This window comes from Pygocentrus nattereri, chromosome 13 (genome assembly GCF_015220715.1).
Source record: "Pygocentrus nattereri isolate fPygNat1 chromosome 13, fPygNat1.pri, whole genome shotgun sequence".
Taxonomy (NCBI): domain Eukaryota; kingdom Metazoa; phylum Chordata; class Actinopteri; order Characiformes; family Serrasalmidae; genus Pygocentrus; species Pygocentrus nattereri.
The window spans coordinates 36626571-36641224 of record NC_051223.1 but is presented as its reverse complement, the minus strand read 5'-3'; the positions used below and the strand labels follow the sequence as shown (position 1 = coordinate 36641224).

The following is a 14654-nucleotide window of genomic DNA, read 5'->3' as shown; positions in this document are numbered from 1 at the left end:
TCAATAAGAGGCCACCAAAAACAAGCCAACTTCAGCTTCTTCTCCTTCCCCACGTCATTCCGTGAAAAATGTCGCCTATTATTGATTTTCATTTTACTTGTAGTGTTTCTAATCATTGTTTACTGCACTGTTTAATCGATTCCCCATCACTACCTACTTTTTAGACCCTACATTTGTTGCAGACACAGAAGACACACAATAAAGCATTCAAAGAATCTGGTTCATAATTACAATTTGTATATTCATCTGCAGTAATAAACAATAATCATATCAATAATCAATAATCAGTCTTCTGTTCAATACTATAACAAGCAAGTTCAATTGTTGGATTAACACCAAAACGGTGCTTTCGTATGGAGGACCAAAAATGACATAAGTATAAATAAATAAATGTTTAATTAAATAAATTTATAAATAAATAAATAAATGATACATTTTTTTGTCATTTAGGGCACACTAAAAATAAATGTTGTTAATTTATTTATACATTTCCACATATCAACATTTATTTGGGCTTTTTCTGTATTTCTATATGTATTAATTCATTTATTTATTTTAATATATATTTATTTTTAGATTTCCACATTTCTACATTTATTTATTCGTTTATTTATTAATTTTTAGTGTGCCCTTTTTCATGACAAAAAATGTATCATTTATTTATACATTTATCTATTTATTTATACTTATGTCATTTTTGGCCCGCCATACCTTCGTTCGCCACACAACAAAACGAGACTCGTTAAAAGAACTACAAATCCCTATACGCCGTAGTGCCACGTTTCGATGACGTTTACATCACGTGCTGTATCCTGGCCAATGAGGAGTGCTGCAACTAGAGTCATCCACCAGGACAGTTACAGTGCTAAGAAGAGAGAAAAACGATTTTTTTTATATTTATTATGTTTAATATTCGTATCCACGATCATATAAAAGGAAAATGGTTTAAAATTATAGCTGTACCAATTACAAGCCGTAATATCTGTACAGAGCCCTCATAAACGGGCGCTACACCGCGGCAGCGACAGAGAGCGACTGCAGCGAGTTTAGTCTGCATGCAGAGGGACCGTTAAAAATGGCTAACTAAAGGGTGAAAATGGGATCATTTTAACAGCCATTGGACTAAATACAGACCAAATAACCTCGCTGGGGTGAAGCAGTAGCGTCTGACTTATGTGGCTGCCTTGTGGTTTGACACAGGCGGCGTAGGGACCCCCGTTACCGACCACCTCAATACAAAACATCGGGACTCTTAAGCCAACTGTAAATGAATTACAGCACTTTACTCACACAGATCAGTGTTTTTTTTAGATAAATATTTGTGTAGATTAATGTCCAAGAGTCATTTGACATGATGAGAAATTTTCCATCGCTAGAATCGCCCCAATATCGGCCACCAGCACTTTCGGTGTTCAGCCTAAAATCCAGCGTATAAAATTGTAAAAAAAAAACATAAAAAATACGTATTTATGTATTAGTTATTGTATTAATTATTCAACTTGATCTGCTTGTTTAACTAAGCATGAAACGCCATTCATATCAGACTCGACGGCTTACAGTGGTTTACAATGAGGTTAAGCTTGTCCTCTGTGGGCACCCTTGTGCCATATAACCTACTGTAAAATTAAATATGATAATTATTATAATTTTTCTTTTGCTAGAATGAAGTTTAAACGCCCTTGTAAGGCGGGAGCTGGCGTGTTTTGAATTTCGCCTGCGCGATTGGAGGAGAGAGAGACGATACGCGGAAGTGGCCGATATTGGGGGACGGCCGATGCTCAGAACTGGTGAGTGGGACTGGACAGAGCCCTAATGACCGCCCCACAGCATGCCGGCTGCAGTCTGTTTGTGTGTGCTGTGCGGGTTACCTGCTTCTGGTAAATCCAGCCTCGTCCAGGTAGCTTCTGCTCAGATCGGTAAACAGGGCTGGGGGACTTTTATCATATCATACGACCAGCTCATAGCAGAAGAGGCCTTCGCCTTCAGCCCGGCGGACAGCCTGTCGAAGGGGGTAAGACCTGTAGGTCACACACCAAAGAACCAAAATGTGGTTCTTCAGAGGCTCTTTACTCAACACAGTGGTTGTATTTAGACCCTGGAGTTCTATAAAGAACCCTTTCATGCTTAAACGGTATGGTAAACTGGTTCTTCAGGTTTAGGAGTGTTTAATAACACTGTATACACTCACCGGACACTTTATTAGGTACAGGTGCTTGTTAACACAAATAGACAATCAGCCAATCACACGGCTGCAACTCAGTGCATTTAGGCCTGTAGAGGTGGTCAAGACAACTTGCTGAAGTGCAGACCAAGCATCAGAACGGGGAAGAAAGGGGATTTAAGGGGCTTTGAACGTGGCGTGGTTGTTGGTGCCAGACGGGCTGGTCTGAGTATTTCAGAAACTGCTGATCTACTGGGATTTTCACGCACAACCATCTCTAGGGTTTACAGAGAACGGTCCGAAAAAGAGGAAATATCCAGTGAGCGGCCAGTTGTGTGGACGAAAATGCCTTGTTGATGTGAGAGGTCAGAGGAGAACGGGCAGACGGGTTCCAGATGATAGAAAGGCAACATTAACTCAAATAACCAACTAGAATCTCTGAGGAACGTTTCCAACACCTTGTTGAAAGTCTGCCACGAAGAATTAAGGCAGTTCTGAAGGCAAAAGGGGGTCCAACCTTTTACTAGTAACAAGGGGTACCTAATATAGTGGCTGGTGAGTATAGAACCTTTTTGAAAATGGTTCAGTGTAGCACCGATGTAAAGCTTGTAACAATAGCAGAACCCCTTTAGGGCCATAAGAACATTCCTACACAAGAAGGATGATCATTCAAAGGTAAAGAAAATGGTTCTATACAGAACCATGAATGCTCATGAGAGCACTTTGCATGATTAAAGGGGTCTTTGCATTGTAAAAGTGTTCTTCAGGTTGATGAATGTGTTGTAGATGGTTCTGTATAAAACCTTTTTGAAAAATGGTTCCATATGCACCAGAAAGGGCTCTGGACAAGCTTGTAACAATAGAAGAACCCTTTTCAAAAAGGTTCCATATAGGAATATATAACACATCTGAAGGACGATTTCACCATGCAAAGAACCATTTAAGGATGAAATGTATAAATGTAATAAAGACTATAGTTCCACTTAAAACCGTTCCATATATTGAGTACATATAGAGAGATTACCAGACATTGACCCTCTACCTTACAGGTTCCCAATCATGGTCCTAAATGAAGCACTTCCGTACTCTGGATCTGATGTCAATGTTGTTGCAAAAGACACTTTGGCCCAGTCCCATTTCTTATTTGTACCCCTACCACTTGTTTTCGAGTGTCACTTTGCCCCTTGCAACCGAGTTACAGGGTAGTGGTTGAAGTCTTCCTCCACGAAACAGGACCCTCAAATAAAAAGAGCATCGCTTCATCAACAGCTGCTAGCGCTGCTCTGTAGGCGACCCTGCCCGTCTGCACTGACAGCAGAGGAGGGTAAAGTTCAGCTCCTCACTGCTGGGCTTTAGTTACATTTAGTAATATGCCTTCAAAAAGGGGATGGACAGTTATTTATTATTGCCCACCACTAATTCCTCAGTGAAGCTGAAGTCAGTGTCTTGTTCGCCAGCTTCTTGTTAGAATTTTCCCGTTTCACCTTGAATGGAGCAGCAGTACTGACACCTAAGGTGCCATAATTTTAATGCTGCACCATTTAAGGTGGAACGGGAAATTTAGTGAGCTACCGAGACATCAGCACTACTAGAGATTAGTTATGCTTGTTATGAAGAAAAGGACCACAATACATTGAAACAACATTAAACTAAGATAAAACAATGGTTATCATAATTTTTAGCAGAGTAAATTCTCACATTTGTGGGTTTTTTTGGTCTGTTTGCTGTTTTTTTTCTTTTTTTCATGACACTCTGTTTGTAGTGTGTGTCTGAAAAACCTCAGTTTGGAGGACCATGTAGCTCTAACACTTCACTCTACCCCTCTATCTCGGGACACCCTAAGTGTGAACGTGGGTGCTAGGGACAGGGGTGAAGTGGGATTGGGCCTTTGAAATCCAATTTGAGTGGCTAGAGCAACCACACCGAGACACATCTGTAGCCCCCCTCCAAACATGGTTGGAATCCTATTGGCAAAAAATGGAATTCATTTCATTTTTAGCTGTCTAGACTATCAAAAATCAATCTTGATACAACCTGGATATGCCAAACATCGGACTTGGCCTGGCAATCTGAACATGGATTTAAAATGGAAAATGTCCTTACAATTCCTAACAAACATACTTGGATAGAAGTAAAAGTACTACAAATCCATCAAGACTTGGAGCTGCATAATGAAACTAGTTACTACCAACCTCTACTCATTTTTTTCTTTGTTGTTCTCTATAGCAAACCAGATGGAAGCAGCACAGGCAGGCTGTGTTGACCTGCCTGGAGAGTTTCCTGCAGGATCCTCAGGCGCCCAGCCCCTGTCAGACCGAGGGAAATGTGTGGGAGCGCTTCAGCCAGGCAATCTCACCTGCCCTGCGCAAATCGTCATCTCAACCTCCACGAATTGCAGTGCTGCTTGATGACAATTTCTACTACCAGAGCATGAGATATGAAGTGTATCAACTCGCTAGAAAGTGTAAGTGAACAGGGTCCTCCCAGGCTCAAACCTTACCAACACCAGTGTCCCATGTCTCCTCAATTGAACTAAACTCTAAATTAAGGGTCTGTATATAGATTCGCCCTCATAACCGTAGCCAATGTAACACATCGTTTATAGTAGTTACTGAGTAATAAAACTATCCCATTTTAAACCAGAAGCTTTTAAAATAATTTTCCTTAACCTTTTTACATTTATGGCATTTCACAGATGGTCTTATCCAGAGCGACTTACAGTTTGATCATTTTACACTGGAAGGCAAAGGTGGTGTTAGGAGTCTTGCCCAAGGACTCATTGGTATAGTGTAGGGTGTTTACCCAGACGGGGATTGAACCCCAGTCTACAGCGTAGAGGTGTTCCCCACTGCACTATACCAACCACTAACTTGATGTTAGTCTGATGTTCTTACTTAATGCTTTTTGTTCAGACAGCAGCAGCAAAAAGGTTCACAAACATGAAAAATCATTGCTTTCAAAACAAAACCTCCAACCTGTAAAACAGCCTTTCTAGTCAGGAACAGGTGAAATCTATAATCTCTCTCTCTCGTTGGATACAGATTCCACAGGTTTCTGCCAGGTGTACCTGCATTGTCCGGTGGAAGTGTGTCTCTCTAGAAACCAGGACAGAGGGCAGCCAGTGCCGGATGAGGTCATTGTAGAGATGTCCAAACGCATAGAGCCTCCAAATGCACAGAAAAACCACTGGGAGCAAAGCAGTCTGACTCTGACAAGCACTGACATCACAGACACAGACATGTATGTATATAGTGGTGTTTCTCAAACAACAATACCCTGGTACTGTACAGTCAAATCAAAGCTGTATATGTACTGCAAATAATGTACAGAGCTTAGCAAATTGGCTACAATTGAAGAGGAATATAAATATAACTGTGAACTGTGTTCTCTGGAGTGATGGAGCTCCATCTAGTACCTTTGGGGTGAGCTGGAGTGATCCAGAACTGACCATCCAACATCAGCACCTCACCTCATTAATGCTCAATCAAATCCTCTCAGCAATGTTCCAACATCTAGTGTAACACCTTCTCAGAAGATTCAAGGCCGTTACTGCAGGAAAGAGAAAACTCACTATTAATACCCTTCATTTATGTTTTTAATGTAAATGTGATGGCTTGTACAGTTTCTGCTGTTTTAACTGGTTTAAAATGTGAAAATTGGTGGATCCTGTTGTTAAACAAGTGTTCCCTTTATTCTCTCTTCATAGCCAGAACCTGTTCCAGTTGATGTTCTCAGCACTGGAGAACCCCCTGAGTCCATTTCAAGATGACTTCGAGCAGAGGGTAGGGGACATTTAGGAAAACATTGTTTCACATCTACTATCTCAGGGCAGGCCCTGGAGCACCATCTCAATGTTGTTCTGACCCGCAATCATCTGTTTGTCATTTTTTACAGACTGTAGTCCATCTGTTTCTCTTACCCTGTTCTTCAGTTGTCAGGACCCTCATGGACCCTCACATAGCAGGTACTATTTGGGTGGTGGGTCATTCTCAGCACTGCAGTAACACTGACCTGATGGTGGTGTGTTAGTGTGTGTTGCACTGGTCTAAGTGGATCAGACACAGCAGTGCTGCTGGAGTTTTTAAACACCTCAGTGTCAGTGCTGGACTGAGAACAGTCCACCAACCAAAAATATCCAGACAACAGCGTCCTGTGACCACTGATGAAGGACTAGAGGATGACCAACACAAACTGTGCAGCAGCAGATGAGTTGTCGTCTCTGACTTCACAGCTACAAGGTGGACTGACAAGGTAGGAGTGTCTAATAGAGTGGACAGTGAGTGGACACAGTGTTTAAAACTCCAGCAGCACTGCTGTGTCTGATCCACTTGTACCAACACAACACACACTAACACGCCGCCACCACGTCAGTGTTACTGCAGTGCTGAGAATGATGCACCACCCAAATAGTACCTGCTCTGTGAGGGTCCATGGGGGTCCTGACCACTGAAGAACGGTAAAAGGGGGCTAACAATGTAAGTTTTTACACTCCTCTTACACCCGCACTCCTCTGCGTATTCCTGTCATTCCTTGTTTCTTCCATTGACTCCTGTTCTTTTTACACAACAACGATCAACCACATCAGAACCCACTAAAAATAAATCAGTAAAGACCGTGTACACCATGGCAACATCTTAGCAACCCACGCTTATACCATAGCAACTGCCTAAGAAGAAGCTTCAGCAGCGCAACCACTCTGCACTTTTATTACTTACTCTCCAAAACCACCAGTGAACCTACGTTTTGCTATACAGTACCTTTCAAGCACACCTTTGCCATTAATAGCTTTTTAAATGACCTAATCTTTCTCTAAACAGGCATGAAATAATAGGAATTCATATCATTGTGCTTTCATAACTATTTCATGCAATAACTATCTGTGAGGGCGCTTCTGGTTCCCATCACCACCACTGTGAACCAGCTTCTGTTGCTTTCTTTAGGATGGAATTTTACATCAAACCACTCTATGACTTTGTTTACATTTCAGTCAAAAATTAGACGAATCCACCGTGTCATTTCTAATATACCTACTTGTGTGGTTTCTGACACTGTATGACGGACTGTTTCTAGAACAGTGGATGAAAGCTACATTAGCCTCATAGCTGCAGCGCAAAAACTGAGAAAGGAAACTTATGATGCCAAACTTGTCTTGACTGATCGTTTGGATGAGAAGAGCATTGTGTACATTTGGCTGAAGTATCACTTTAATCTGTCTGTAATTATGTGTCTCTGTCAGAACAGCATTTACTGGCAGTTTAGTTCAGTCATGACATGCAAAAAGAAAGCATGTTTAATTGTGGCTTATTAAGGCGTTATAAAGCATTTAATGTACTTTCTTTCTCTTTCTCTCACTCTCTCTCTCTTAGTTAGCCGACAGAGAGCGTTGTGCCTCCAGTGTGGTGCACCAGGCAGACCAGGCTTGCCGGCGGTTGGTGTCTCATGCCATGCTGACTGCCAGAGGTACATTTATCACTGCAATCAATATACAGTATAACCACAATATCACGAAAAGACAACTGATCAGCTTCCAAACCTTCTACTTCCTTTTAGATCACTTACTCACAATTGTAATTTAAGCATGCATGTCCCCAGAAAATATTTGGACATTTGTCACACATAAAAATGCATCAAGTTAGTAAATTGTGTTGGTGAACAGTTTCAGACTGGCATTTTTTTTAAACAGATCATTCCAAGACAGTCACTTACCTTTTGGTACAGTATTCATTCAAACATTTACATTTATTTACATTTATGGCATTTGGCTGACGCTCTTATCCAGAGCGACTTACAGCTTGATAATTTACGCAGGTAGGCAAAGGTGGTGTTGGGAATCTTGCCCAAGGACTCTTATTGGTATAGTGTAGGGTGTTTACCCAGGTGGGGATTGAACCCCAGTCTACAGCATAGAAGGCAAAAGGTGTTATCCACTACACTAACCAACCGCTATTCAAAAGACGGCTGGTGAGTTTCAGATCATTTCTTTGTAGGTTTACATCCAAAGTGTCTTTATATTCATGCAAGCTCATGATCCAGTCACTAAACACCGACAGCACTGTAGGAAAAACAGCCCCAGACTTTGACTTTGCTTCCACCTCTGTGCTTCTACAGTAGCCTTAATGCAGTCTGGTGGGAGATCTGTTCCAGGGGCCATATTACAGAAACTTCTTAAGTCTGAAATCTATCTGGTTAATTGCCATGACAACTTTTATTAGGACTAAATTTAGGACAGAAGCTATTACAAAACAGTTCTTAAGTTCACAATCTTATCCATTAACTCCAGATAACAAAAGATTGTTACCAAAGCATCCTAACTAGACTGAATCTCCTACATTCTGTCCTAACTTTAAGATAAACCCCAACAGTGTCTTAAGCCCTGTTTAAACCACCTGTTTCTATTATGCAGTAAGGTTAACAGGCAGCACAGTTCACTATAACCAGCACAATGACGCTACATTTATCTACACTGAAAAAGGTGCCTTGACTTTTTTTTTTCTAACAGCGTTTAAAAGCAACAGTCACTGCAGACATGATCTCCACTGTCCCCTCTTAATACCTTTGTGTGTTAATGTTGATGAAAACTTTGAAGACACGATATTACAGAGATGGTGGTGAATAACGAGGAGATGGAGCTGAACGGGTGTCTGTTTATTAGGAGGAATAACGTTAGCACGCTCGACTACAGCGTTTGGGAAATGGAGACTGAAACTGAAAGTGGAGACGGCGACGCTCTGATAAACAGCACAAAGCGCTAAAACAACATTCTTAACTTTCAGTTTATCCGCTTTAGTTTTATTAGACTTTCTTTACCCCAGTAGTGGTAGCTAACGTTAGCTGTCTGGCTAAATAACCTGATTATGTGTTTACATTTCAGCTGTGCGCAGATGGCCGGTTGCTAGGTAACAGACACAACAGTTGATTGTCGAGTCCGATCGAGAAAGTTAAGATTTCCTAACTGGAGATCAGAAAAGATGCTGTAAGTTAAGATTCCTTGCTTCTGTGATACAAATTTGTGGAAAAAAACGTATCTTGACCTGTCAGATCAAAAAGACGTTTGTGTAACATAGCCCCTGTATTTCTTCACGCAAAGACTCTAGCATCGGTTTGATGTTGTGCTAAATCTTCCTCTTCTGAAATGAATACCAGTATTTGTTACGTTAATTAATAATGTTAATTAATTAAACATTAATTAATAATGTTTTATAAATGAACCACAAGCACCTAAAACTTATCAGTGAGTAAAGTGTCTCAATACTTCTTGGGGTCACTGTAGCTACTTTTTACTTAAAACCATTTATCTGTGCAGAACGTGTTCTGTTTGTTCAAAAACATTAACATCAGAATAAATACGAATAAATAATATATTCTGAACATCTCCTGTATTTACAGTTACCATCTAACACCTCGTTTATCTAATTAAGCCTTCATTAAATTAAATCAAGTGGTGCTAATTTAACAAATCCACACAATGGCTGGAGTGCAGTGAGAAGCCAGGAACTAAACTGTATTCTTCTAACAAGCATATTAAAACATGTATAAAAGCTAATATTATATATATAAATATTATGCTATATATTAAACACACTTAACAGTAAAGTTAATGACTGCATGACACTTTTCACAGCACAGTACTGTATATATGGTTGTACGTAAAAGATCGGGCGTTCCTATCAAAGTACATTTTGTTGATTTGAAAAGTTAAAACACCCTCTTGAGGTTTAACGCACAATTACTGTAACTCACTGAAGCGACGTGGCGCTGTTGTCAGAAGAAAACCTCGTATCTCCGAATGAAACTTTACAGCAGAAGGAGGAAAATTACTTTACTTTTAATGTAAGTCAATGGAACCAGACTTCATTCTTTTATCATTTTAGGTCATTTCTTTTGGCCCATTCATCATGAAATTTACATACAGTGTAGGGGGTAACATGCATTTTCAAAGTGTCAAAAACAGAAAAATGGCAAAAATGGAGATGCGAGGTTTTCTTCCAACAACAATGTAGAAAAATAATAGTATTAAAAACTTGGTGCAAAAGTTATGGCACATTTTATATTGTGTTTTATTGTTTTTAGTATATTAAACTCAGCAAATGAATAGAAATGGTCCTAAAATTTAGAAAGTCAAAACATGTGACTTGACCAGGAGCACCCAAACGTTGGCATACAACTGTGTGTGTCTGTCTTTATTTTCTGAAATAATCAGATTACCTAATTACTAAAATAATCAGCCCTTATACAGGGAGATTTACTCGAAAGAGGCCCTGAATATTGTGTAATAACTCTCGGTAGGACGAAGCAATCTGAACGAAATAATGCACGATGTGATCCTCAGTATGTGGAGCTTCGAACAAGCTGGGATGCCCTGTGTTGGAGCAATAAGGTAGGCGCCGTAGAGCCGTCGCAACGTTTAACCTCCGTTTGCCACTTCTGGGTCCATGCCCCTATCCTCCTTCATGTGTCTGGCAGAAAACAGAGGTGACGTCCAGCATTGCATGTAATGCAATCAATTACACACCTGTCAAGGTATGTAGTGTATTTTTTTGGTTCAGATTGCTTCATCCTAACATGAGTTACAGCAGAATATTCGGGACCTCTTTCGAATGAATCTCTCTGTACATTAGTGTGTATTTTAAGACTTACTGAATAAAAGCTGGTTTGCTTTTGTGCTGTCAGAGAGTAAAGCGTCCTCTGAGGTTCTGAGGGTCCTGGCGAAAGATCTGAGTGAGCAGAAGGGTCATTTCCTGCAAGAGCTGAGAAGACATGTCCTCCATGAGATGCCTCTGTCTGAAGGGGAGCCAGTGGACGTGGAGCGAGTGGTCAGCAGAGCGCTCGCCGCGTTTCAACAGCAGAGAGACGACGTGCTAGAGAGACACGGCATTAGCACCGGAGCCAGAACAGCATAAGAGAGCAGTTTGATTTGAGAGGCTTTGTTTTTATCACACTAATTTAAACAAGTGTACTTATGTTTCCCCTCTTACCCCAGTGTAGTCTGTCAGCCAAGACGGTGGTGTCTGCACTGGAATAAGTAATGGAAGCATGTAACCCACCAATTAGCATAGTGCTTACAGCATGCATGAAGCACACACTCGCCTCAAACCGTGTGGAGTAATCAGGAATAAACTGTGGTTTCTGACCCTGTACAGGACGCTGTTATCTAGAAACATGGACTGAAGTACAGACAAAATTTAGGCCTCAATATAACTACTACTGTAGCTGTATAACAAACACTGCAGGGACAAAAGTACTGGGACACCTATTCTAAGCCCATAGACATTAATATGGAGTGGTCCCCATTTACAGCTATAACGGCTTCCACTCTTTTGGGAAGCTTCCTACAAGATGTTGGAGTGTCTCTGGGAATTTTTGTCCATTCATCCAGAAGAGCATTTGTGAGGTCAGACACTGATGTGGGATGGGAGGGCCTGGCTAGCAGTCTCTGTTCTAGTTCAGGTGTTTGTTGAGGTTGAGGTCAGGGCTCTGTGAGGTCCAGTGAAGTTCTTCCACACCAAACTCACCCAGCCAGGCCTTTACGGAGCCGCTTTGGTCACTGGGGCTCAGTCGCGTTGGAACGGAAAAGATTCTTCCCCAGACTGTTCCCACAAAGTTGTAATTGTACAATTGTCCAAAATGTCTTCAATAAGATTTCCCTTCGCTGGAACTGAGGGCTCTAGGCTGACCCCTGAAAAACAGCCCCATATCATTATCCCTCCTCCACCAAACTTTACCTGCCTGACGTCACTGTACCAGCTGTAATGTTCTCCTGCGTTCGCCAAACCCGGACTCGTCCATCAGACTGACGGACAGAGAAGCTTGATTCATCATTACACAGAATATTTCCCCACTGTGGCGGCATTTTACACCACCTCCATCCGACGCTTGCTGTTGTGCTTGGTGACGTTAGGCAGCTGCTCAGCCATGGAAACCCTGCCATGAAGCTCTTGGCACTCAGTTTTTGTGTTGATGCCAGAGGAGGTTTGAACTCGGCAGTTATTGATCAGCAGAGCGTTGGTGACTTTTTTGCTCTATGCCCTTCAGCACTTTAGGTGGTCTGAGGTCGTCGCAGGTATTGTGGTTCCTAAACACTCATCTTTAATACCGCTTACAGTTGATTGTGAAATATCTAGGATGGAAGAAATTTCATGAACTGACTTGTAACAGTGGCGTCCTATTACAGCACCAAGCCCGAATTCAGTGAGCTCTTTCAAACGACCCATTCTTTCACCAGTGTGTGTAAAGCCAGGCTCGGTGCTTGATTTTATACCCCTGTGTCAATGGGAGCTTATATCACCAATAACCTTCCAATAATTGGATTTTCATACTTTTAAAGTGAAATGCTTGGTATGGAATCAAGGATGTACTGAGGTTATCTTTGTTATATCAATTATTTTCTTTTATCATTTAATAAAAGTGTTTCATTGTTAATGTAAATTATTATGTTATGTTAATATACAGCTGTATGCAGAAGTGTGAGTACTGCTCATTTTGTTGATATTGTGAGAGGAATACATTAACACATCATCTACAGAGATCACACTTAAATATGACCTTTTTCTGAAATATTAAGTGCACAATTTCTGTATGTTAACACTAAAATGTGCAGAAGTCTGATCCCTCGCTCCTAAAAAGGATGGTTCTTTAAGGGTTCTTTCATAGGGAAGAATGGTTCTATACAGAACCATGAACACTCGAACCCTTTGCATGGTGAAAAGGTTCTTCAGTCTGACGGAGAACATGCTGAAGATGGTTCTATGCAGAACCTTTTAAATAGGGTTCTTCTATTATTACAAGCTTGACATCCTAACAATAGAAGAACCCTGTTCAAAAAGGTTCTATACATCCATATACAGCACGTTCTCCATCAATCTGAACCTTTTAATCATGCAAAGGGTTCTTTGAATGTACACTGTTCTATATAGAGATTTTCTTTCCTAAAGAACCCTTGAAGAACTCTCTTTTTTAAGAATGGTCAAATATTTTCACCTTAAAAGAATAATCGAAATGTGCCATTTGGCCAGCTGTGTTCGTTTTTAATGAAATATGAATTTTTTATTCTGTGAATATTTTTTTGCACTACAGTTTTCGAAGTGACTTAGCATGAAGATAAAACACCACATCAAAAAGTTTCTTTTTTTAATTAGTGAATGCAAATGAACGGATGGGCTTGAGATTAAGGTGAATACAAAAAGCACTGTTTTCCTTTACACGAGCAATTAAAGCAGAAAATCGAGTAGTTCTTGAACGTGAGCCGTCTTCCTCCTTACCAGCCACAACACAACATCCAGCCAATGTACAGTCACGATCCAGCAGTCCAGCTAAACATCGGTCCTCTAACATCACACGACTTACGAACGTGACAGAAAGGGAGACACTCGTCATCATCAAGTGCCACAACCACCCAAACGTTAAAACTTCCCAAATCCACCCCCTTAAATTACGACAGCGGTCACTCTTAACGTTATCGACCACAACAGAAACTTTCTTCAGCCAAGGGCAATATCACAATATCCATCGTTATGATGATCAATTACATCACAATGCTTTTCTGAGCACTTTGTAAACATCATTAGTGCATCAGTTACTTCCCAGCTGCATGTTTGATCACAAAGCCTAATCATATTTAGTCCAGCGGTGTTTAAAATGTTTAATACAAATAAATGTATTAATAGTTTTTCACATGATTTTTAAAATGCGGCACTACTTTGTCTGTTCTAACTTACAAGAAATCGGAAAAAAATAAACGTATCGAGCATCATAAAAAACTTCAAGTATTGTGATATGACATTCTGCCGTATCGCCCACCTCCAGCTTCAGAGCAGAATTCTGGAGTCAGAACAGCGAAGAAAGTCTGTAAATTTAGCAATATCGACTTCCCTGACGAGTACGTCTACAAAGTGATCGTTATTTACAAAATATTCAATGAGTAAATAATAAAAAATATATAAAATGCTAATTCTAATAAAATAAAGGCCTCGTCGGATTAAACTGTACTCCAGTGGAGTGAAAGGGTAGAAAAAGAGTACAGCTTGAACTAATCAACGTTTTAGCCCAATATTGGTAAACATATTTAAAAAAAACACACTAAGTTGTCTTCAGCAATAATCTCTTATGCTGTTATAAGTTATTAGAATAGGACAATATTAAAAGTCAACAAAGAAATCTCAGTTACAAGTCATTACAAGAAGAAACGAAGCACCTGTGGGTTTTGTGTGGGATTTGGAAATTGAGTTTAGTGTTTATAAGGCCAAGTATGATCATTTAAAAATAAAAAAACATTGTATCAGGACTCTACTGACTCTACTGACTCTACTGACTCTACTGACGAGCTTCTACACAGAGAATTCGTTTCAGCCTGTGAAAAAGAGCTAACGCATCATGAGATTTAATTTCCTGATTTAAGTTTTAGTCCCAGGACGACACCGTCCTGTTCCAAAACTTAAAAATGAAATAAACTGCACTGTGAGTTTTAGTCTAATTCAATGTTGTTGCTTTTCTAGGT

General features: G+C 40.4%; 1 protein-coding gene across 3 annotated transcripts; it reads left to right on the top strand.

Annotated features, from left to right (window-relative positions):
- Positions 1 to 1797: 1797 nt before the first annotated feature.
- On the top strand, positions 1798 to 12580 carry LOC108437890 (L-seryl-tRNA(Sec) kinase). 3 transcript variants are annotated; one of them, XR_001858656.2, is made up of 7 exons: positions 1798 to 2020; positions 4388 to 4625; positions 5203 to 5401; positions 5868 to 5943; positions 7528 to 7621; positions 9033 to 9134; positions 10832 to 10969. XR_001858656.2 is itself a non-coding variant. In XM_017715309.2 (6 exons), exons 1-6 carry the CDS (start codon positions 1829 to 1831, stop codon positions 11059 to 11061), a joined length of 1020 nt encoding a protein of 339 aa, XP_017570798.2. In that variant the 5' UTR covers positions 1798 to 1828; the 3' UTR covers positions 11062 to 12580. The 3 variants fall into 3 exon arrangements, 2 of the variants coding, with proteins under 2 accessions (XP_017570798.2, XP_017570797.2); XM_017715309.2 differs by lacking the exon at positions 9033 to 9134 and having other exon boundaries at positions 1798 to 2011; positions 10832 to 12580; XM_017715308.2 differs by lacking the exon at positions 9033 to 9134 and having other exon boundaries at positions 10832 to 12580.
- Positions 12581 to 14654: the final 2074 nt, after the last annotated feature.

Bases quoted from the DNA above. Each gene is read 5' to 3' on its own strand.
- LOC108437890 (XM_017715308.2), top strand. From the start codon at position 1,829: ATGCCGGCTGCAGTCTGTTTGTGTGTGCTGTGCGGGTTACCTGCTTCT. The intron at 5,944-7,527 runs GTAGGGGACATT...TCTCTCTCTTAG, and splicing joins AAGATGACTTCGAGCAGAGG to TTAGCCGACAGAGAGCGTTG. The intron at 7,622-10,831 runs GTACATTTATCA...TTGTGCTGTCAG, and splicing joins TGCCATGCTGACTGCCAGAG to AGAGTAAAGCGTCCTCTGAG.